This window comes from Silene latifolia, chromosome 8 (assembly GCF_048544455.1).
Source record: "Silene latifolia isolate original U9 population chromosome 8, ASM4854445v1, whole genome shotgun sequence".
Taxonomy (NCBI): Eukaryota; Viridiplantae; Streptophyta; class Magnoliopsida; order Caryophyllales; family Caryophyllaceae; genus Silene; species Silene latifolia.
In genome coordinates, this window is record NC_133533.1 from 25,842,588 (window position 1) to 25,866,460 (window position 23,873).

At 36.5% G+C, this 23,873-nt stretch overlaps 2 protein-coding genes across 7 annotated transcripts; one reads left to right on the top strand and one right to left on the bottom strand.

The window, feature by feature from the left end:
• Window positions 1–2,353: 2,353 nt before the first annotated feature.
• LOC141596608 (protein GRAVITROPIC IN THE LIGHT 1) lies at window positions 2,354–5,584 on the top strand. The gene is made up of 2 exons (XM_074416806.1): window positions 2,354–2,456; window positions 3,966–5,584. The coding sequence occupies exon 2, from the start codon at window positions 4,032–4,034 to the stop codon at window positions 5,298–5,300; it is 1,269 nt and encodes a 422-aa protein (XP_074272907.1). The 5' UTR covers window positions 2,354–2,456; window positions 3,966–4,031; the 3' UTR covers window positions 5,301–5,584.
• Window positions 5,585–6,589: 1,005 nt separating this feature from the next.
• Window positions 6,590–17,129, bottom strand: LOC141596610 (methionine aminopeptidase 1A). 6 transcript variants are annotated; one of them, XM_074416809.1, is made up of 18 exons: window positions 16,978–17,097; window positions 16,819–16,891; window positions 16,635–16,718; window positions 15,555–15,605; window positions 14,673–14,846; window positions 14,116–14,191; window positions 13,886–13,933; window positions 13,702–13,746; window positions 13,204–13,303; window positions 12,758–12,809; window positions 12,633–12,674; window positions 10,971–11,032; window positions 10,797–10,895; window positions 9,037–9,110; window positions 8,883–8,952; window positions 8,704–8,769; window positions 8,139–8,227; window positions 6,590–6,896 (listed from the first exon to the last, which is right to left on the bottom strand). In XM_074416809.1, the coding sequence occupies exons 3-18, from the start codon at window positions 16,706–16,708 to the stop codon at window positions 6,819–6,821; spliced, it is 1,200 nt and encodes a 399-aa protein (XP_074272910.1). In that variant the 5' UTR covers window positions 16,709–16,718; window positions 16,819–16,891; window positions 16,978–17,097; the 3' UTR covers window positions 6,590–6,818. The 6 variants fall into 6 exon arrangements, with proteins under 6 accessions (XP_074272910.1, XP_074272912.1, XP_074272911.1 ...); XM_074416811.1 differs by having other exon boundaries at window positions 16,635–16,732; window positions 16,827–16,891; window positions 16,978–17,081; XM_074416810.1 differs by having other exon boundaries at window positions 16,635–16,732; window positions 16,978–17,081.
• Window positions 17,130–23,873: the final 6,744 nt, after the last annotated feature.

Here is a 23,873-nt window from a genome sequence, read left to right on the forward strand (position 1 = left end):
ACAAAATTGTAGTTGAGACTGTCTTAACCTGAAAGCGGTATATGGTTTAAGCTCAAGACATTCATGATCAAATTTAACTTGTTTTAGTTGGTATGGATGTGATTCCGTACCATCCTCGTTAGAGCCGAGAAGAACATGGACATACTTCGATACCAAATCATTCTTCGATACAAAAACATACTTTGATGGAAATGGTCCCTTATTCTTTTTTAACTTCATATTGATGGAGCAATTTATCCGACATAAAATTAGCGCTAATAGTGACCGGGTTGAAAGTAACCAAGTACATAACTTGGTCTAGTTAGTAGGATGCTTCATGCTTCATAAGTCATAACCACCAAGTACATAACTAGTGTGCATTTGTGAGCGTGAGGAGCTAGCAATGCACGTCGTCTCCAAACACTAGCGGATCTTGGAGCAAATAATAAGGGGAGCAAATGATTTTGTGTGTGAATATTTAGTACTCGATCATTAAGTTGATGGGGGATGGTCGGATGGATGATAATTTAATAGGAATCGTACCCCCTCCAGACGTAACCAAACTCCCCTCCGCTGTCCAAAACATGAGAGAAATAAATTACAGTGTCATGCAATGCTACAACATAGGTGTCCATTTTAATGAAAGAGTGCCTTGATGTTACAAACCCGACTCGCAACCGATCCGATTTGAACTGAATGAGTGAACGAGGTTGGGTTGAACTGAATAAAAATGAACTAAGAATAGAGATAACCTAAGTTGTATAAACTAATATGAGGAAGTTGAGTTGATCTTAAATGAGCTAAAATTAAGTCGAAAAGAATAAGGAATGAACTACCTAAATAAATAGGTGAAAGAAAAAACGGTGACCTTAGACCAATCAGAAAGAGATTGTTCTACCTTAACCAGAGGTTACGACTTTGATTCCTGAGAATATACCTGTTAAAATTGATCCGACCCGAATGACTTGACCAAACACCCGAACTGAGAACCCGAACTTGTCCGAAATTCGAATTGACCCGACCCCAATATTTATTGTTGTGCATTGATCATTATCTTTAAATAACTTGATAATAACTGACCCGACCCAAAACTAAATTTAAGTTGACTTCAGAAAAGTATGACCCAAAACTCAACTGAACTGATATGAAACCAGACCCGAGCCGTACCCGGCTCGAAAGAGCATAAATCGATCAAATAGGCTAACTGAAATGCGATGGGAATCAAACTGAAATTGGAAAAAAAAGGTAAATTCGATATCGGTTTCAAAACCAAACAAAATAACCCGTTTACCTGATCTAGACTCCTACCCAGCTCAAATCCAGATTAAACAAGAGCTATACAAAAAAAAAAAACACAAAATCTCATTGAAGACGAGCGATATCCGTCACAAGCTTGTGACGGATACCGTTTCCTCTCACAAAATACCCATTAAATGGTGAGTGGGAAGCACACGGGGTACCCCACCTTTTCCCCTCTCCCTTTTTGTGAGAGGTCACAAGCTTGTGACGGGATAAGACTGGCTGAAAAAAATAATAATAATAATATATTAATGCAAATTACTAATATACCCTTGACTACCATCTCGCTAGAGCTGATCAAGTCTTGGTATGACCGATCGTTCGCTACACTGAAATGGCGGGCTTGGACAAGAAAAATCAAAAATTAAACGGGTAACAGACAAGAAAATTAGGCCCGCTAGAATAAATGGACGGGCTTGGACTAAACAAAATTGCCCATTGGCCGCACAGCCCGCTATTATTATTAAGAACCTCATAAAAGTCCTCAAACCTCAATCTCGACGTTTCTCCGCTCATTTCATTTGCAATTTGTACACTCTAAATCAATTAGGTAGCGCAAATGAATATTTATGCCTTACGTATAAGAGGGAGATTGTCGGTATTTACACTTGTCGTATAAAGATTCTCCGAGATTGGACATGCTAACGGGATTGTCGTATAAAGATAGTACCTTTCAAATATTTACACGGGAGTGTATGTAACCGCTAATAGTGCCGCACAAATACCGAGGCAAAAATGAACTTTCGATGTTTGTAGTAGAACATTGCCAAACTTGTATTTTTTCCAAAATTAGTAAACTTATCTTTTGAAAATTAGTATACTTTTTTAAGGGTAAGCTTTTAAAGATAATTGTTAAGATTTAGGGGATGTAGCTATAACAAACTCGTGTTTTAATAGAAACACTAATTTTTGTATTTTATTTTAGTCAGGCTCACGGGCCGGCCCGCTCTCTTGAAGTAGGCGGGTACGGACAGTGGAAAATTACGCTTATGTTTTCTTATTAAATACAAATCTGATTCGTCGAACACTTTTTAAAAGTTAGATCTACCACGTCCTGCCCCAAGCTCGCATTTTGATCAGCTCTACTCTCGCCAAAAACACTCGAACGCTTTAGTGCTTCTCTAGGCTCCTTCTCTCTCCTTTCTTCATGCTCTCTCCATTCTCTACTCACTCCTCAGGTTCCTTTCTTCGTCTTTCTTTTTCTATTTTCCTCTTATTTATTTATTTATTTATTTAATTATCTTGCATTTCTTTAACTTCAATCTTTTGTTATTAATTTTATTTCCGCTTTTTCAGATAGGTTAAATTCTTGAAATTTAGGCGATTTCTAGATTTTGGGTACTGATTTATGTAATTTTTGATTCGCAAGAAATGATGAATTTATGATTTGTGTTAATTGATTAAAAATATGTAGTCTTTTTGGATTTATATGGGCAGCTTTCAGATTTTGCAATTTTGTGCGTTTAGGATGGTGAAATTGTGGAAATAGATCTAAGTTGTGATTTGGTTTTGGGTATTTTTGTCGTCGAAGATGGGCAGTGGCGGAACTAGGGAGCTAGCTCTTGGGTACTAGCTGTTACCTCCCTAAGCATTAAAAAAAATATGATTTTTAATAAAAAAAAATCGGTTTTTCTATGTTACTTTAATGTATTCTTAAGTCGGCCGGACTCGCAATCTATGTTTTATATTTCCAATGGAGCCAAAGACTCATTATTCTTTGGTTATGGATTATAATGGAATAAATCAAAATGGCTCACTAAAGTGGCTGCGCTTCTTTCTTTTGTAAAGTGGCGGTCCTTCGATGCAGTTCTCGACGCAATTTTCATCTTGGGTCATTCGGAAACAGCCTCTTTGTGTTGCTAACACAAGGGTAAGGCTGCGTACATCCGACCCCCCCTTACCCGGCAATTTGCGGGAGCCATTGAGGCACTGGGGTAATGTTGTTGTTGTTGTTGTTGTTGGTTTAGGCCAGTTATCTTTCCGAAGGAAAGTTATAATATCGACTATGTATGCTAGCTCAGTTATTAGGCAATTGAGGCAATGCTCCATATGTAGTCTCAAGCCATAAATGTTGCTTTGTTCATATCAGACAACGGAAATTATTTTGGGAGTCTTGTTGTTGTATTGTATCAGTGTAGGCTCTGAGATAGTTGTGCTCAAATCATTTAGGTAGTGCGTCTGCATTTCAGCTGGCTAGTTTTGTTTTTCCTCTTAATACCCCCGTTAATCATTCCTTTGTTTCCCCATGTACTGCTTCTTTGAGGTAACTTAAATAGTCAAAACATGACTCCTTCGAACATTTCGCCTAATGTAGAGTGTCACAACTGCTTTTGATTACTCTATTAACACTATCATACAGCATTTTCTTCCCAAGCCTCGGCTTTTAAGTTTGATTTGCACCTTGCAAGTTGCAACCAAAGACTAGAGATTTGCACCTTGCAACCAAAGACCGTATATATGCACCTTGCAACCAAAGACCATATATATGCACCGTGCACTTGCACAGTATGCTGTTGGAGACTTGGGAGTATATAAATAGTTCATACCACCGATATTTTACATCCCACTTCTCTATGCAATTTTTTACGATCTTTGGGTGACATGTTTGATTAATAAGGTTTGCCATAACCATTGATCCTGTACTCATGTACAATGATTTCAAACTTTTACTGTGTGCAATTGTACAGGTTGAACTCGACTATTTCGTGAGGGGAGTGGTAATTGTCTGACCGCCATTTTGTTTAGAATTAGCTATGCTACCCACTGAAGTTAGAGAAAGTCAACTTCGTGAGAGCAATAGCCAGAAAGTCCACCCTCAACCTATGGAGGAGTCCATGAATCAGAATGTTGAAGCTATAGATGCTCTAATCTCTAGAATATTTACGAACATTTCATCTCTGAAGACCGCTTATATCAACCTCCAAGCTGCTCATACTCCTTATGATCCCGATAAAATTCAAGCTGCTGACAAACAAGTCATCTCAGAGTTAAAACATCTGTCTGAACTAAAGCATTTTTACCGGGAAAACAATCCAAAACCTGCATGTGTTTCTCCTCAGGATTCCAGATTAGCTGCCGAGATTCAAGAACAGCAAAGTTTATTGAAAACATATGAAATCATGGTGAAAAAATTTCAGTCAGAAATTCAGAACAAGGATTCTGAGATACATCAATTGCAGCAATTAGTGGAAGAGGCAGGTCAAAAGCGAGAGAAGCTGGAAAAGAATCTGAAGATGCGAGGCTTGTCCACTAGAGAATCTGATGTTTCTGGCCAACAAAACGGATTCTTTCCTGTGGATTTGACCCCTGATTTGTTCATTTCAGCTGTTGAAACTGCGTATAAAGCTATTCACGATTTCTCAAAGCCACTAATTAACATGATGAAAGCAGCTAGTTGGGACCTTGATGCCGCAGCTCAGTCAATTGAGCCTAGTGTTGTCTATGCCAAGAGGGCCCACAAAAAATATGCATTTGAATCCTACATATGCCAGAAGATGTTCTTGGGGTTTCAACAAGAGACATTCACAGAGAAACCCGAAGATGTTTCAGTGAACACTGAGAGTTTCTTTCACCAGTACCTTGCTTTGAGAGAAATGGACCCGTTGGATGCTCTGGGCCAAAACCCAGATTCTATATTTGGTAAATTCTGCAGGAGCAAGTATCTAGTTGTGATCCATCCCAAAATGGAGGCCTCATTCTTCGGCAATTTGGATCAACGCAACTATGTTATGGGAGGCGGGCACCCTCGAACCCCATTCTATCAGGCCTTCTTGAAACTAGCCAAGTCAACTTGGCTTTTGCATAGGTTGGCTCATTCCTTTGATCCAAGTGTGAAAATATTTCAAGTGAACAAGGGGAACGAATTCTCCGAGGTTTACATGGAAAGCGTGGTGAAAAACTTGATAATGGATGAAAACGAGGAAAAGCCAAAGGTTGGCTTGATGGTTATGCCCGGGTTTTGGGTTGGAGGAACTGTAATTCAGAGTCGAGTCTACTTAACTGGCATGAAGGTGGCTGAGTGAGCTTTCCCGGCAATGCCTCCCACTTGTAATGTAACCTGTGTTATTATATCATACTCCATATGTATGTAACTTTATCTTTTCAAGTCGATGGCTGCTCTGTCGGAATTGCTTCAGTGTCACAAGTGTCTTTCAGAATCACTGTGGTGTTGTATTTGTAGCAACTAGAATGTATGATTTGAGTGTGGTAGCCGGTAGGGTGTCAAATCCCAAAGTTGGAGGGATTTGTGTGATTCTGTCCTATCTGTTCTATTTGGATCGACTTTCATTTTGCAGTAGTTTTTTTTCCTTTAGCTTCTCGCAACTGTTTTGTTCTGTCTGTACATATGGTGATCCAAAATTATACCGAACCAGTATGAGTGTGGCGCCTGGTGAATCCTATATCCACCAGTAGGGACTAACACACTTACTGCATGTGGCCGGATTGACCTGAATCAAAATGAGTATATCAACAATGGTTGGGTTAGTCATTAGTGTGCCTGTATACCCAGGCTGCCACTGCCTATGATACCCTACCTGTTTTTGTACAGACGTGGATAATTTCATCAATCTGAAGTGTGTTGATTTAGAGTAGAGGGTATGTTTGCCGTGAGCACTTTGTGCTATGGGAACCGGGGAGAGATGTGATCACGGGTTCCAACTCATTGTTCTCCAGGTATCATACAAAATTACAAATCATACAAGTCTGACAGCCGGTGATTCTTGGTTGTCCGCAACTAATTTGCCTTGTACTTGTGGGTTTTAATGATAACTTGTCGATGAGTAATTCTTGTGTAAGATGGTCGTACTTTATGTAAAACGGCTCTTTTATGGTGCTTAACGTGCAACAGAGCCATTGCATGTCATCCAACCGTCATTGAGTGACTTGCGACTAAAATGTGAGTCACTGTCATCACAAAACATACATGTAAACAAGTAAAGCTACATATGAAATACCATTCAAAATTGGTATTTCATATGATACCATTCTATCATAATAAAATTTTGTTTAATATGAATGATATGATATCTTCTCTGATTCAAAATTGGTATCACATAAAATACCATTCTATCATAATAAAATTTTGTTTAGTCCCATGAACTTTTTATAGGACTAGCTAAGGCTATGAACTAGACACATGGTCAAACGGTACTCCCTCCGGTTCTCAGGAATTGCAACATTCCATTAAAATACTACACATGTATTCAAGTGATGTTGCAATTTCAGTGAACAGAAGGGAGTATTACCTTACAATTTGTGACTTTCCGATTCTAAAAGGATATACACAAAAGTCGCTTTCTGAGCAATAGTGTTGAAAAGAAGGCCAAATACTCAAATAGGCAAATCTGCAATCACAGCCTTGTATTCAATCATAAACCGAAGATCACATACATTAGAACTAATTCAAAACTCACCAATGGAATTTTTAAAGCAAAAAAAAATGAATACATTAGTCTGACAAAACAATTTTTATTGTTAATAGTTGAAAGCCGACACGAAAAAAGACAGCTGCAATTTGTCAGGCCGACTGCTTTTTTTTATCAAGCTTTAAGCCAAGGGAATACATTGGGAGAAGAAGGCAAACGCGCTGTGAGTACCTCCACCCCAGTTTCAGTCACCTGCAGCATCACAATGTCGGAATTAACATCAGTTTCCAAGTACGGAATGTTCAAACACGTTAACATAAATTCTCTCTGATTTATAAAGGGGATTTGTTTTCATTTGAGTTAGTAAGCTAATGGGAAAGTGGTAGAATGATTTATCGAATAAGTCAGTCGCATATTATAAATAAGATAATTGTAAAATTCTTTTGGCGGAGTATATTGTGCAGAAGGCAGATTATCACAATATAAATTGAGATGTTACAAGTATTTGACTATTTGCCCATCTTGCAATATTTGAATTTCAATAATGAGCGAAGGTTAAAAAAAATTAGTACACTTGTTGAAGATCAGTTTCATTATCCTATAAATTTATCATATTGCTAATCATCAAAACTAATACTCCAGTAAATAGTGAATGAAAAAGATGACTATAAGAGCGCAGTATGTTTATAACAACCCGACCTACCACCGTCGTAACACAACCCCAATAAGATGGGATGTGTACCTTTGAGCTCATTATTTGTCCTCACTTGAGCCCAAAAGCACAAGGCCTTGTTACTAAGTGGTGGTGGAATCCTTTATAAAAATATCACAAACCTCTAATTTTCCCGATATGGGACAACTTTCCTCTCACTAACTTGGGTGTTACAATGTTTGTGCACTGAAGCAAAGTAGAGCGAACGCCACTTTATTAAAAAAGCACTAAATATTCATACTCTAGATTATGTTTTTATTAAAAGATGTGTTCCCACTTCCCATATCCATAGGTTTATCTTAAGTCGAACTACCCGTGTCCCAAAATACGAGTCGTGACAAATCTGACTCTTAGACTGTGTTACTCAGACACGCCGACACGTGTCGGCGTGTTGGACACGGCTATTTGGGGTGAATTTTCCTGTTTTGTGGTCTAAATTGAAGCGTCGAAGTGTCGTGTCGTGTCGGACACCGACACGTGTCTGACACGCGACACGGCAGTTAAGTGAAGTGTCGGAGTAACAGAGCACTTAGATATGTAATTCTGTCCGATAAGCCTTCCCGAATCCAAGTAAGATAACGCGAACTAAGAAAATGAGCTACTCCTCAGAATGAGCATAAACAGAGCACTTAAATTATGAGCATTATGGAATTAGGCCCAAAGGTTTTCCTTTATCTAAATTGTCATCCGCTTAGGCCTTCAGCCTAATAATTAGGTGAAGTAGAAAGTGCCTAGAAACGAGGGAAAAAAATAGAATAAATCATAAGGTATAGGGTGCGCACCAGTAGAGTGTGTTCAAACTGTGCACTGCGCTTTCCATCTGCAGTAACTGCAGTCCAGCCATCAGGCCACATTCGGTCTCGCCATACTCCTATAAGAAAATATAATCAGATACCAGGAAATGATTAGAACATTTGAAAAACATGCAGGAATAAAACCCGTGTTACTTTGACTCTCCGCATTAGCGGCAGTACCCGAGCCTATCACAACACTTAACATAGGCAAGGATATGGGTATGAAGTCTTTACACGAAGGCCAAAGCCTACAACTCGGCCTGTTCTATAAGAGGCATAATACTACTGATGATTATTTACTGCTTTTAAGCCTTTAATTTAGGGTAAAACTCGATAATGAAGTTTATAAACTCAAACCATATATTCCAAATTTACAAATATATTTTTGTTTCAAAGAGGCGTTGACACATGCACACACCCATATCCTCATTTTAGAATAGCCCCTATGTCCAAAACTAGAGTCTTGGTGAATCTGACACTTGGACATGTACCCATGTCTACCATACAAGGACCGCGTAACAAGTCATTAATTAAACAAAACTACAACAAGTACCTGCATTAATCATTGGTTCGATGGTAAAGATCTGTCCCGCCTTCATCACACCAACGGCTTTATTTCCTGTATAGGTTAAGGAACCAAATATGTACAACTACAGCAAAATATTAAAGACAAATTTGTTCGGCAGATAACTAGAGTGGATTTATGACCAATCATTCATTATTCAAGGATACTGGAATAGTGAGGAATATTTGGAGCACAGTGGAAGAGTTCTCCAATACCATGACCACAATATGACTTGACCTGTAAAAATCACGAGAACAAGTAAATTACCAGTTGGTAACGTCACTAAAGTAAGAGAATTCCTTGTTGTCATAGGCTACATACCACAGAGAGCCCTGACATCGAAGCATGTCGATTGACAACCTCTCCTATTTCCCGGAATCTCACGCCAGGTTTCACTGAGCATGACAAAAGTAGAGCATCAATTGAATCATAACAGAGAAAAAAGGGGTTGTGGCAGTTGGCACCTAGAAATGGTAATTAAATTATTCATAAAATGTCATAGGCAAAGTAAAGGGGCATATAAGCAGTTACGCTATTGCTCCCAGACCAATCCTTCAAGCTACAAGATTTTCATTTTTAACTCTTCTTTTTTGCTTGTTTTTTGTTTTCCGGACCTATGGACGCACCGGTTAGGAGGCTGGAGACTTGGAGAACAAAAAAGGTCCCTAGAGGTAGAGGAAGACCGAGACAAACATGGTTGAGAGTGATAGAGCAAGATATGAGATTTCTGGGGCTCGAGGAGGGTATGGTGACGGTGAGGGCACAATGGAGGAAAAGGATACATGTGAATTTTTAGTATTTGATTTTTTTTTTTGGACATATTTAGGGTTTTTATTTAATTTAAAAATAAATAAATTATTTGTTCTTCTCTCCTTTATTACACTTTTTTACCAACCACTTTCTTATATATTTTACTTGGTTTACTTTTAAGGCATTCCGGATCCTTAATTCTATTTCGGTTTTCAAAATCGTTTTAATCTTTTCTCTCGATTTAAATTTGAAGTTTTTATAAAAGAAATCAGGAATTCGATTTTAAAACCTCTAAGTTTATCTCGACTTTTCATTACATTCTCGCTCTCCCTTTTGTTTTTCACTTTCCCTTTTCAATTTGCTTTTTGAGGTGTGTGTTCACCCATAGACGGTTCTAAAGGATGATTCATATCAGCCGACCCCAAATCATTTTGGGATTAAGGCTCTGATGTTGTTGTTTTGTTTTCCGAACAAGTATTAACTCAAAATCCTTGCTTTGAAAGTTAATGAAACATTGGTGCTGTTTGGCCAAGCTTTAAAACTGTTTTTGTAACTGAAAAAGTAGTAGCTAGGCCAAACACCCTAAATTATGGAGTTTCAAAAACAGCTTTTAAAAAGTCAAAAAGTAATAACTTATCCCCAAAAGTAGAAGTAGGTATTTTCTACTTCTACTACTTTTCACATAAAGTGCTAAAAATTCATTACTAATGTGCTTTTTTTTTTTTTTTTTCCAGGAGACCATTACTTCTTTATATCAGTTGGTTTTGCTTCAGACGGGTTATTTTGGTTTGAAATAATAAGATGAGATTTTGTAACTTACAGTCAAATGTGACCACTATTGAAAAACAAGTTATCATAAGCGGTAACAGTGGTTGTATCATTGTGGTTACATTTCACCATAAAATGATCACATATGACGAAAAATAACCGTCTGAAACAAGAATTTGTGTCTTTACAATCCTTGTTGTAACTCCACTTTTTCTCTTCTCTGCTTGGCCAAACTTATACTCCGTAGAAGTCTTACATCATGAGACCGTCTTACGGTGTGAGATCATCTTATAATTTGTGCTATAATTTATGAGACCGTTTTACATATAAATAATATAGTTAACAAAAAACAAAGTGAAAAAATAGGATAAAAGTAAGTAGGCCAAACATATCAATTTTTTAAGAAACTACTTTTACAAATGTTAGACCAAACAACTTCAACTTTTTCAAGAAGTAGTTTCTTAAAAAACTCATTCTAAGAAGTAAAAACACTTTCACATAAACTTGGCCAAACAACACCATTATCATGTGAATAAGCTCTATGAGAGTACTGAGGTACCAACCAATTGATATAGCTTTCTCCAAGCATTCATATGTACTCTGGACCAGCTTCTGCGATGCTTCGTCAACGTTTCCAACAAAAAAAGTTTCATTAAGATCACCTGAAAATTTCTTTAAGTTAGCTATGACTTCCACAGTTGAATAATTTAAAGCAGTACCCAGAATATAATTCTTACCATGAACTCCTTTATAGTAAACAGTGACATCAACATTTACAATGTCCCCGTCTTCTAACACCCTGAATTAATCCATGTATTAGTTGTTGAAAAAACATACATACAGACTTAACAAGTCAGTCTTGAAGGCCTTTCAACATTCAATCAGGGATTTAGATGATGCTTCGAAGTAGTCTCTAAACTACATAACATAGTTAACAAATAGCAAATCATGAAGTATGGTTGACATTCCCAAAATGCTATATAAAGGGGTCAATAAGACACACATACATGAGGTAAAATATAATCATATGGGTGAAGTTCTCTGTTTTACTTTTCTACATTCATGGTGGTACATAAGAGAGGGAATGGGTGGTAAAAAAAACATTGGTTGTCCAAAGCAGGGTTTTCGGATTCGCTCGGATAACCTATGAATCACGAATCATTCAGAGCGAATTCTATCCTATCACTTACTGAAAATACATATAACGAATCCGATATACATGGTCTAAGGAGTAATGACGGATATTTTGCCAAAATAGCCATTTGGCCTAAACTATATAACCATAATGACCATATGTCCATTATATTTCATTAATAGCTAAAAAATAATTCATTAATAGCTAAAAACTTAGAAATACAGTAATATAATAACATTACTATTAGGGCTTTGACAAATAGAAAAGAAACTGCATGTTCTTTTATTTTATTATTATACTGTACTTTTTTTAAAATATTTTATGGACGTGTCATACGTTTTTACCTTTGTAACTTTTAAAAATAATTCATATGCCTTCACTCAAAAGTAGATTTGTAGGCCAATAGATAGTTTTCTTAATTTTCTGAAAATAATTTAGAAATATTACTATTTTTCGTGTGTGTTTGGCCTAACTTTTTAAAGTGTTTTTTTGGACAAAAAACACAAATCGGTCAAACACACAATTATTTAAAAGCTGAAAATAGCTTCTTAAAAGCTCAAAAATCATCTTTTTGCCCTTATAAATAGAACCACCAATTTGGTGCTTCTAGATTTTGAAAAACACTTTTAGAAAATTAAGCTTAAGAAATAAAAACTCATTGTTAACAAACTAGGCCAAACATGCCCTTCAATTTTGTAAATTTTTTCATTGTTTTAATAGTTTAGGTGTCTTTTTTTTCGGCAACTTTATATAACCAAGATGGTCATTTTTTAATTAAACTTATAAAATGGTCATTTTGGACTTACTTTGAGTTAAACGGCTATTTTGGAAAAAGACCTTTCTAATGGCAACCTTAAAAGAAGAACGAAAATACTGCAGTGGTCTCTCTCTGATCACGTCTCCTAAAAGTAGCATCTTACATTTCTTATTAATTGCTCCCTACTTAATCAAATATACTCACCGAAGCTTTCTTATTTAGACTTTCAAGGAGTACTCTCTCTGATCACGTCTCCCAAAAGTAGACATTAGTTTATATTGAGTTGGGAGCTAAGGGGAGAGATAGTCTCTTATACTATACGTTTTGTTGAAATGAGAAAAATAGGAGACTACGTAATATCTCAATAGCTCAATGTATGTATAAAGCCAATGGAAACAATCAAGAAGGAAATGAAATAACATCTACGAATATCACACCAAGAAAAAGGGGGATGGCGGTATCCATATAATACAGAACATAAAATGTAGATAGAAGGATTGATAATACCTAGCATCAGGAATTCCATGGCAAATCACTTCATTGACAGACCTACACCCAAACAAACGAATTTCATATTAGAAAAAGGTATCATATACAAAAGGGTACGAAAGTTAACAAGTAGAAGTACCTACGTGCAGCAGGATTTTGGAAAGTAATGGTAATTTAATGGAGAAGGATAGCCACCTGCATACAAAAAATTTCATTTGTTAAGAGGTACAGAGGTGACAGCCCATTCTGAAACTGCAACTCATTATTATTATCCAAAAATTGATCTAGATGCGACAGACAAATTGAAAATGGATGGTTCATTATTCCTATTTGCCTGTACGTACTAATAACCTCCCACAAAACGCAATTTCTATACAACACTTGGTTTAGGAAGGTGCAACAGGGCCACGATGGCCAGGGGTGAAGAGGTGCAATATATGGAAACTGCATAGCAGTGCACATCTCGTTAACTGCGCTACGAGGCGCGCGGAAGTGCTTGGCTAGTGCATGGACAACACGATCAATTTCAACATTTAAGAACAGAAATGAATATCTCTTTGAACTCCTGTCTGGATAAATCAACAAATACCTGCAGCTATAGTAGCTTCATGGACAACACGATCAATTTCATCTGTTGTGATGCCTGGACGAACAATTCGAGCAGCAGCATCCAAAACCTCTCTGCCAATCTAGAGATAGCAATCTTCAGAAAAAGACTAAGAAAGAAGAAATAGCACAGGACCTAGCTGACAGTAATAGAGGTGAAGAGTAGGCCCATACCCACCCAATAAAAATTTCCACCACAATGGAAACTTTTTTCTTATTAGAGGTCTTGATCGATAACCATCACCAAGCATAAGTCTGAAAACTAAATCCAATATTCACAAAAACTAGACCTAATTCAGGTATAACCTCTCAATCTCTCATTGAGGGTAGATGATGGCTAAAATATAGACATGATGGGGTGACCATCTCTATTGTGGAGCATAATGGAACAAGTTTACCAGAGCAACAAATACTAGGAAACAAAGGGCAAGGTCAAAATTTAAATATGTACAACAATAAACCTTAATAAATATATGCATACCCTACAAGTCTCTCTCATTCTTTCAATCAGTTCTGGTGTTTTGATCTGCAGAAATCGAGTCATTAGAAAGGAGTTAGGACACAGAGGGAGGACAAAATAGGCAGGAGGGAAAAATGCATACAATTGGCATTTAAAAAAAAAAAAGGCTCTCCGTGAACTAGTATTAGACTATTTCCATGTGTACCTCAACAACTTGCTGAAAATCACTTATGGGCTCACTCTTGGGAATTCCCTGCAGGGTTTCGATATATTAGATGAACCTTGTATTGACAGTAAAAGAGCTTCAAATGCAAGAGCAAAGAGAAAGCTTAGACCATTTATACAAAATTGGTTTATATCCATTGACGCAACAATTCTATAACATATATCTACGTATAAAAGGAACAAAATGAACTAACAAAAATAAACGCTTACATCATGCGCCCAGTCAGGCAGCTCAATGTGCGGCGGTACAATGCGCTTACTTGATATAGGGTATGGTCTTAACGGCCTACATTACGGCAAGGTTACATCTTAGAAAAGAACGAGAGAAAGAGACAAGGCAACTCATAGAAGTACAGTTATGCTCAAAGAGAAGCTAATTAATCTGACCGGTCACAAACATGTATTAAAAAAAATGCGTGTCCGCATGATGTAAAAATCATTTGATTACAAATTTATGCCAGTAAGATATGTGGATCCTGAAAGAAATTTATGATCTTCAACCACAAATATAACATTAAGAGTCACAAACAAGACCGGAAAAAAAATTGTATGAAGCTTAAAGTTGTGGTACTACAAAGCATAACATAATAAATACCCGCCAAATGACAAGAAATACCAAATGGCAAACTACAAGTAATGGAGGACTTATCTAGGTTACTCTCAACGATCTCATTGTCAAGAGAAGTGATAGTAGAGAGTTTAAACACATTAATATATTAAAAGAAGAAGTGTACGTAACTACAAACAAATAAAAGTTGACAAGGTACCCTGTCCAATCGAACTGCGGAAGTTTTGGTGTACGAGCTTGTCCTCTTTTTATGCAATAAAGCCAACCTTCATTATTTTTGTCCCCAGCTGCTCCTGATTCTAGAGAGGATGCCTTTGCCTTCAAATGAACTGACTTATGAGAACTCCAAGATGCCTTAAAACAGTCCTGAGAACTTCCATAAACATCATTTATTAATCAATGGGATATAAGCCTGTTTCTTATAATGAGACTGAGCACACAGGGTTCTGAATACAAGCATGCTACACATGTATTTCAAAACCCTGTATGTTGTGGCAACACAAACACGTTATAATTACCTATCTCTCCTTTCTGCTATTTTCCCCACGCAACTAAATGAACAAAAATCTGCTCGACGACTCTTTTTTGCTTACCACCGCTTTCGATTGAACATACTAGCAATTTATAGCCAGAAACATGTTTCTCTAAAGCCAAACAGAGTCACCAATAGCATTACTCTAATACCTCAAAGGTTCTTGTGAATGACAGGGTAGGGGGGCATACCGGCATAGTTTTAACATATCGGTGTGACGACAGGGACCAAGGTATGAATTTATAAAGGTTTTGGGGTTAATGCGGCCGTATTTTATAATGATTCAAAGCGATAATGACCGCATTTAGCGCGGTTAGGCCAATAAAATCAATACCACAACCCAAACCGAGATTTAATACTATGGTAAGGGCCAGGGGCAGAATAACACACCCTTAGCAAAGTGTCAAGAGTCAACCGACACATAAAGGCTATTTTTAATACTATCGGGAAGGGCAAGATGCATCAAAGAAGAAGATCAATAAGAAAACTAATCCTAAGCTAACGAGCTTGAACCTCATTGAAAAACAAAATTAGCGTAAAAAAACTTACCAGAATGCAGCGCCTTCACGAGGTAGCTTCAACTCTACGCACTTCGGACACCTAGCATAAACAACTATTACTAAGATTTTTGAACTAATTTCTTGAATACACATTGTAAAATTCACATTCTAATGGGAATGCAATTCTAGGTCCAAAAAAAAAAAAGACGGCAATCATCATAACCACGTAGTTAATAATGAGACAGATATACATTTACTATCCAAGAGTATAATAGTACCAACTAATACACCCTAACATCTCGACACGCGAACTGTAAAAATCTATGTTACTCCGACTCTTCTAATTCCTTCACGTACCCGTGTGACCGTGTCCGACACTCGGACAAGGGCATGACACTTCGACCCTTCATTTTAAGCCAAAATATGCATATTTTTCATAAAAATGGCCGAGTCCGACACGCGGACACGCACCTGTATCGGATCCTTCTAAAGGAGTCTGAGCAACATAGATAAAAACACTTCCAAATCAATCATGTCAGCCGAATGCCAAAAGGAGCGAGGAGTATCCAAACTAGTTCAATGATTAGCGTAAAAATAATGTCTTTAATTAGCTTATTAATCTCAAATACTTAATCCGTCCCGGTGATTTGTTTACCTATTCCATTTCGAGGTGTCCCAGTCAATTGTTTACTTTTCTACTTTAGGAATGCATTTGATGGGCAATTTGTTCCTACACGCTCAAATCGGTACACTTGTCATCTACTAATTGACCCCCTCCTCTTTCCTTGGTCTTTGTGCCAAAACCAAAGGTAAACAAATGACCGAGACGAAGGGAGTATAGCTTTATTCTTTTTGCAAAAGATCACAACTAGTAATGAACTCAGTTATTGGGTATTTTCCTATTTACTATTTTGCTTTGTAAGTTCATCTTTTGCCAAGTCCATTTTAAACACTTTATAAAGCATAAACCAAGCTAATCATAACAATACAAATGCCAATACACAAGTAATTAATCATAACAAAAACCCACTTCGAAATAACTACATAAACCAAGTTAATCATAACAATACCAAAACACAATTAGCAGGTTTAGCACATCGAGCACAAGAAATAGCTGAAAAGGGCATACTGTAAATTAGCAGGTTTAGCACATCGAGCACAAGAAATAGCTGATTGCCCAGTTTCCGAATCGCCACCAGCCATCTTTGTATGACTGCAAAAAGTTGACTGTAAGTTGAATTAGCTATTAACATAATCAAATTCAATTAGCAAACATACAACATCAGCAACAAGAAGAAGTTCAACAACATTACCCCGATACCTCAAGGGCTTCCGCAAATTACAAGGTATACGCAGCCTTACCCCTGTGTTACCAACACAAAGAGACTGTTTCCGAAGCAAAAATACAACAATTAAAAAAATAAAAAATGAAGAAATGGGTATTAAGAATAAGCATTTGTGATTAAATTTACCTGATAAAAAATGAGGTTGAATTGAAGGGGAAGAGAGATTGAGGGGAGCTAGGGTTGCAGAAAAAGTTGGCGGGGAGGAAGACTAGAAGTCTAGAACGCAGCCCAATTTATGATGTTTGTGGTTTTAACTTTTTAACTGCGCAATTAACAACAAGGATTAACTTTGTTTTCTTCTTTTTCATCTAACCACCATCCGGGTGTGAGTATGAAGGGTTCTAATCTCTTAAACTAGTTTTGTTTTCTTCTTTTTCATGAGTAAAAAGGTAATTAAACTTGTTAAGTCGTAATTTGGAGAGACAAGACTAAAGTTGGTGGGTGTGAGTATTAAGGGTTCTAATCTCTTAAACTAGTTTTGTAACACGTGATACTTACGGTGTTGTTAAGGTAACTCCTTTTGTTTTTAGGTAAGTTTGTTTTTTCTTTTTTCTTTTTTAACGATTTTTTCATTTTCTCTAATAAACTTATAGTAATTTTTATACGATTGATTGTACAGAGTAAAATTTATGATAATGGAGACGTTGGACCTCTTTTATCTAGGGCTACATGCTCTTTATTATCACCACCATGTCCCATCAAACTTTGTGTTTAATTAGTTACCAAAATAAATTGTCCACTTCATTTAACCTAACTACGGAGTACTAAATTTCTTCATTGTCCCACCCTTTTCCTCCATATTTTTATCCAAACAATAGAAGGGCGATTTATGTAGAACAGTAATGGGTCATATACTCCCACTAATCCCATTTACCTTTTTTTACAAGGATTAATGTTGTGAGTGGAGTGGCGAGTCTTATCAATAAAGTAAATTGCTTTTACTAACAAATACTCGTACATATTAATGATGGAAATGAGACATTTCTAATGTATATGCCAAAAAATGAAATACGAGACATTTTAAAGAATCGAAAGGAGTAATAAGCATGGAATAAGTAACGAGAAAAAAGATTGTACATCGGATGTACTACCTCACACTTATTGATTTTTTGAGTTTTTGTATATTTTTTTTTTAGTTTTATAGAGTTTATAAATTATATTTAAGTTTTATGATGTCAAAAATCAATTTTTTATGGACTTGTATGTAATTTTTTGGAGTTATAATGTAACTTTTTGAAATTAATGTTTAAGTAATTAAACTCAAAAACTTTATAATAAAACTCAAAATTTTTAAATTAAAACTCAAAAATTTTATCTTAATGCTAAAAAATTATACCAATATGATGTATTACATCAAATGTATGATCCACTTACTGAATAAGTAACACCTTATTCCAAACCACCCGTTTGAGATTTAATTTAAACACGCCTAAAACTTAACTTTGATGGAAATTGTCTAAAGTCTAAACTACTCGTGCGAAGTATTCACTGAACTTCACAAAGACTAATGATTTCATTTATTCCATTCGGCATCCTTAATCCCATCCCCTTCCCCTTAAATCGTCCATCCCTCTCCTCTTAACCATGATAACATATGTTTTAATAAGAAACGTAACTACCACTCTTTCTTTTCTCAAAATCACATAATTCCTTGTATCCAGGTTAGCATTAGTACAATATACTACAAGTATTTCCTAAAATGTTTATGTTTATATTGCTTAGAGAGGTGTTCCTCTTTCTTTTGGTGATAAGTAAAATTAAGTTACGTAGATGGGAAATACGATGAAATAATCACAATTAATTCAAACATAATATCGAGTATAAAGGAGGACGCTAATATAAGATTTTTCAAGTCCCTTGAAATTTATCACTAATATTAAAGTGTAAAGAATTGTAATACCGGTGAGTTTATTATAATTAAGAATGATAAAGAGTACATTATACATGTGAAATGACGGCAAGCGAAATTCTATAGTAGTCTATAGGCCATATTCATAAAAGTAAAATCAACTCCCTTTATAATTACTTCAGTTCCCCAACACTAGTGTAATCACTTCAATGGCCTCATCGGCGAGAAAAAAAAATCACAAATTCTAAATTTTGCGAATACCTTACAAGCTAAAAAGTATAATTATGAAAGAAAAAACTAAGAATTGCATATAAATGTGACAAACCTTGAAATTAAGAATCTCGCCAGCACTGAATTCAACCTATAATTGAAAATAAGAAGGTTGAAACGGATTATACGATAAGTGAAGTAACAACTTTTGGCGAGCTACACAAAAATCTTCAATCTGAAAACCCGTTGGCTAGCTCGAGTGTCGGTCTTTTTGATATTTCTTGCACTATCTAAATTTACAACTCCAACTAAATTAAATCGACAAATAGAGAGATTGTTGAGGCGCAAAGGTGATTTTTAATGAATTTATGTGGCTAATCAATGGAGATTTATGTGGATAATGGTGGTGGTGACTTGTGGGAGAATTTGCAGCTCAATTTAGAGAGTGCAAGACATAAATCAATCAATTTGAGAAAATGGTGGAATGTCTCCGTTATCGTAAGCGTCATAGTTATGCCACCAAATACAATCAACCTCGCATCGTCAAAACTCACGGTATTGCATTTTACAATCAAGCTAAGTTTTAACCTTTCGATTTCCCCTTTTCTGATTTTGTGGATTTATATTTCAATTCTTTAGAGTTCTAGTAGTTATACATTTTGATGGATAAATATTGTGTTTAATTTTGAGATTTAAGGTTTGTGCTCAATATTAAGATTTGGGTTTTGCAGGTATTGTTTATTATTGTTTTCAGTTGTGCATTTTAATTGATAGGGTAACACAATGTTACCCTTTTAGCCGGGATGTGTGGAGAATGACTCTATTGTTTAGAAGAAATTACTGGAGAATAATAATGAAGAAGTAAGAAGAAGAAATGAATGAAGAGGAAATAGATCCAGGAAGAAGAAGAAGAAGAAGAAGAAGAAGATAAAAGGGAGAAGTGATTTTCTGAGTTTGTTTTTAATTTGGGAAAAGTTGAAAGAAGAAGATAAATTGGCTTAGTTTAGTAAATAAGAACAAAAAAAATAGGGTCCATAGCCTTGTGATCGGAAACTGTACAGGTTGTAACAGGTAAAAATTAGGGTAAGTTCAGTGAAAGATAAATGAGTGTATAGATCAAATTAATATAGGTTAAAACATAGGTTGGATTAATATAAGAAGGAGAGGCATAGGTTGGATTAACATAGGTTCGATCACCATGCCGTCTTCGTCTTCTACACCCGCCGAATCACAATCAAATACCCGCTATGTCCATCCTATTACCTATATTATACACAACCTTCCAATCAAATATGATGACAATGGTAAGGCTTTTTCGAGAAGTTTTACTTGGATGCGAGATATGCTTCGTCAAGGTGGTTATACGAACGTTAAAAAGGTTCACCCAGCTTGGACTAAAGTTCATGGTTTTCTTGGTTACGCAATGATCGAGTTTGAAGGTTTTGGGAAGAAGCTGGAATCTTTTCGTCAAGAGAAAAAACTCCAGGGAAGATACGAGGATCATGATGCTGGGAAGAAAAATTATTATATGGATGATATGTTACAAGCGCAATATTTATGGATTGCAACCGATTGTGACATTAATCTATTAAGAACATATCGGCACTATATTGACACCGTGCCTCGTTCATGGGAGGCGGAACAAATGCCTCCTAATAATCCACATATTGAATTCCCAATATTTATCTCAATCGCAGGGGAATTACAAGATGATTATGTTGATTAATTATTACTATTATTCTAATTAATGTTGTTAAAACCGCGCGTCTTTTAATTTCTTGTTATGTATGTGTTTTTCTTGAATATATGCATGGTAGTGTATTTTATTTTCTAATTATTTATTACAAGTTACGTAGGTTTAAAATATTTGTTAATAAGTCAACTTTACATTAAATTAATTAGGTAATTAATGTTTAGGAATTAATTACCAACGATTTTGAAAAAAATTATAAATGTGACTATAAATGTTAAAGCATCCTTTACTAACATCCATTAATCAAATCACAATATTTCATCCCCATTACACAAATTTTAAACAACATGGCAATGAACCAAATTTTATCAACAACGAAGAATGACTTACACAAACGATTGCAGATGATGGGAAGGTTCTCACCGGGTTTCCCGCCGATCAACATCCATTAATCAAATCACCCTTTGAACATCAACGGGATTATTGGATTACGAGGCGTGAAGCAGTCCGGCTTGTCAACCAAGCCTTATCATCATCATCATCATATTCATACCCTCGTCGGCCTATTACTCGCAACTTGGCTGCAGTGAAAGATAGGTTGAGTTGTACTCTTCCAACCTTATCTCTACATGCAAGTCGTGTCCTTGTATATATTCAATCTGTTATTGCAAAATATGAAGCCAATGACCCGGAAGTTAGCGGTATACCAGAGTGGCGTAATTGGTGGCAGGTTGAGAAGCGCTTTTTACTCTTAACCGGGGTTGTTTCGGCTTATTATACATCTTTTGATTTCTGATAAATGCTATAATGTATTTGGTTTAAAATTAAATGATGATCATTTTGAAAGTGTTGAGTTATGCTTGTTTGATTTGCTTCAATTTTTTGAACTCCATAGATCACTCAGTAATCAAGATCAAGATTGCTGCTACATAATACTGATTAACAACGGGTCACCTACAACCGTTGTAAATTTTGTTCATCAACAACGGTTCACCTACAACCGTTGTCAATTGGTTCATCAACAACGGTTCACCTACAATCGTTGTCAATCGTGACATTCTAACTTCAACGTGGACCGTTTATTAATTGTTTGACCATACGACTCAATATATTAAAAAAATAAATACATGTAAGATATGACCATATGACTCAATATATTAAAAAAAAAATAATTGTTTGACCATACGTGATTTTTTAAGCCGTGGTAAGTATTTCTCATTATTCTTGATTTGACCAATGCACGGACTGTTCATATATTTTTTATTGAATCAACGTTGCATTATTGATGGGTTTGAATCAACGTTGCATTACTGGTGGGTGATTCTATAATTTTAATTTTTTTCCAAAATTATGGTCGTTAACCAAGGTACAAATATTGCGAGTTCATGGGTGCAGAGGGATCGTAAGTTGTCAGAAGAAGCAGAAAATAATAGATTAAGAGAATTGCGTCGTCAACCGAGCTATATTGAAAGCGAGAAGAAAATGGATGCGTTACGAGAAAGGTTAAAGGAACGATGTCCTTTCCATTTCATTAAGTTCCCCCCTAAACATATAATTCTTGAAGGTACAGATTGTAATACTCCGTATTTATAAGTCTTTAGGCACTCTATCGAGTAGGCCTTACTCTGTCGAGTAAGGGTGAGTTGCGTTTTAAAATAGTTTCTGACCTGTTGGGTACTCGATCGAGTAGGGGGGTACTCGATCGAGTAGCCGGTTTACGGGGATGTTTTGTCGGGTTTTGTTAAATGATGCGAGATAAGTATAAAAGGTTGTCCGTCACTTTTCTTAGTTTCTTTTATATGTTCTAAAACCTAAGTGAGGAGAAAAGGAGTTACGTAGTTTGTCTGTCATCGCATCGTTAGCAAATCCCGGAGCTAGAGGTGTCGGATTTCATTGTTCTTTGCATCATAGTGTTTCTTGCGTCAAGGGTAAGTCCTACATACCAATTTTATAGCGTTTGGTTGACTTTGTTTAAACCCTAATTTTGGGATTGGGGGTTTTTATGATTTGTTGTGTTGGTAGTGATTATGTGATTATGTGTATAGGAGAAGGGTTCGTAGAGGAAAGGTTTTGAGACATTTTGCTAGATCGTCGATGTTTGTGTTGCATTCGGTAGGATTTCCTACTCGGTATTAGTCCCATAATGGGATGATTGTTGATGTGTTGAGATTGATTGTTTGATATAGTAATTGTATTGTGACTGTTGTGATTGTGATTGTGATTGTACATCGTTGATAAATTCAGACGGTTGTTGATATTGTGATTGTGATTGGTTGCCTATGGTTCTCGAGATGCGTTCTCTACCGAGTGGAGTCACTTGCGGGAGTGGCTTCACGCCCTAGTTTCGCCCTTCGTGGAACCCGCCACGGAAGGGGATGTGCACATTAATGGACAGGGTTATCGCTCACTATGTGGAGCGGGGATTTGGTGGGTACGGCTGCGGTCCCCCCAGCTGGTGGTGGTCCAGTGGGGATCGAGTGATTGAGATGATTGGAGTTGGTTGGTTGTGTATGTGTGTGATTAAGTCGTATCTGTTTATCTTATTGTGACATGTATATTAATTGTGTGATTAGTACTGACCCCGTTTAAATGTTTTAAAAGCTGTGGTGATCCATTCGGGGGTGGTGGCGAGTTGCTTAGCGGTATATCTTGGATACGCGTGGGATCTAGTGGGGATGGAGTCATCACATATCGAGTCTTTAGTCTTCATTTGTGTTTGTTAGAATGCAGTTCCTTTCGATTGGTTTATAGTTTGAGAACAGTTGTATTTTGCTTACAGTTGGTTTTGTTATGTAATCGCTAAAACTTATTTAATAAAGTATGTTTCTTCATTGTCTTATGATTATCATGCCTCGGGTAACCGAGATGGTAGCATCCTTATACCTGAGTGGTCCTGGTAAGGCACTTGGAGTATGGGGGTGTTACAAATGGTATCAGAGCGACGATCCTGAAACCTGTAACCAATAAATCCAATGAATATAGGAAGTCAATTAAAATGAACCCGGGTAAAGGTTGTAGGAGCTAATGCAAAGACTTGGGAGACGTCCTAAAGTCGCGAACTCGCCCTACAATTTTGAACCAGTCACCATGGGATATGTGTCGGGATCGTTATGTGCATATTGTGTGCTGTGTGTATCTATGTAGTAGTATGTTGCATGAATTGATGATGATGACGTGAATTGTATGTTGGTTGATTGTAAAGCATGAAAGTATAATGATTGATACATGTAATTTGGCATGTTATAATTATGTAAGGAAAAGTGTTTTGTC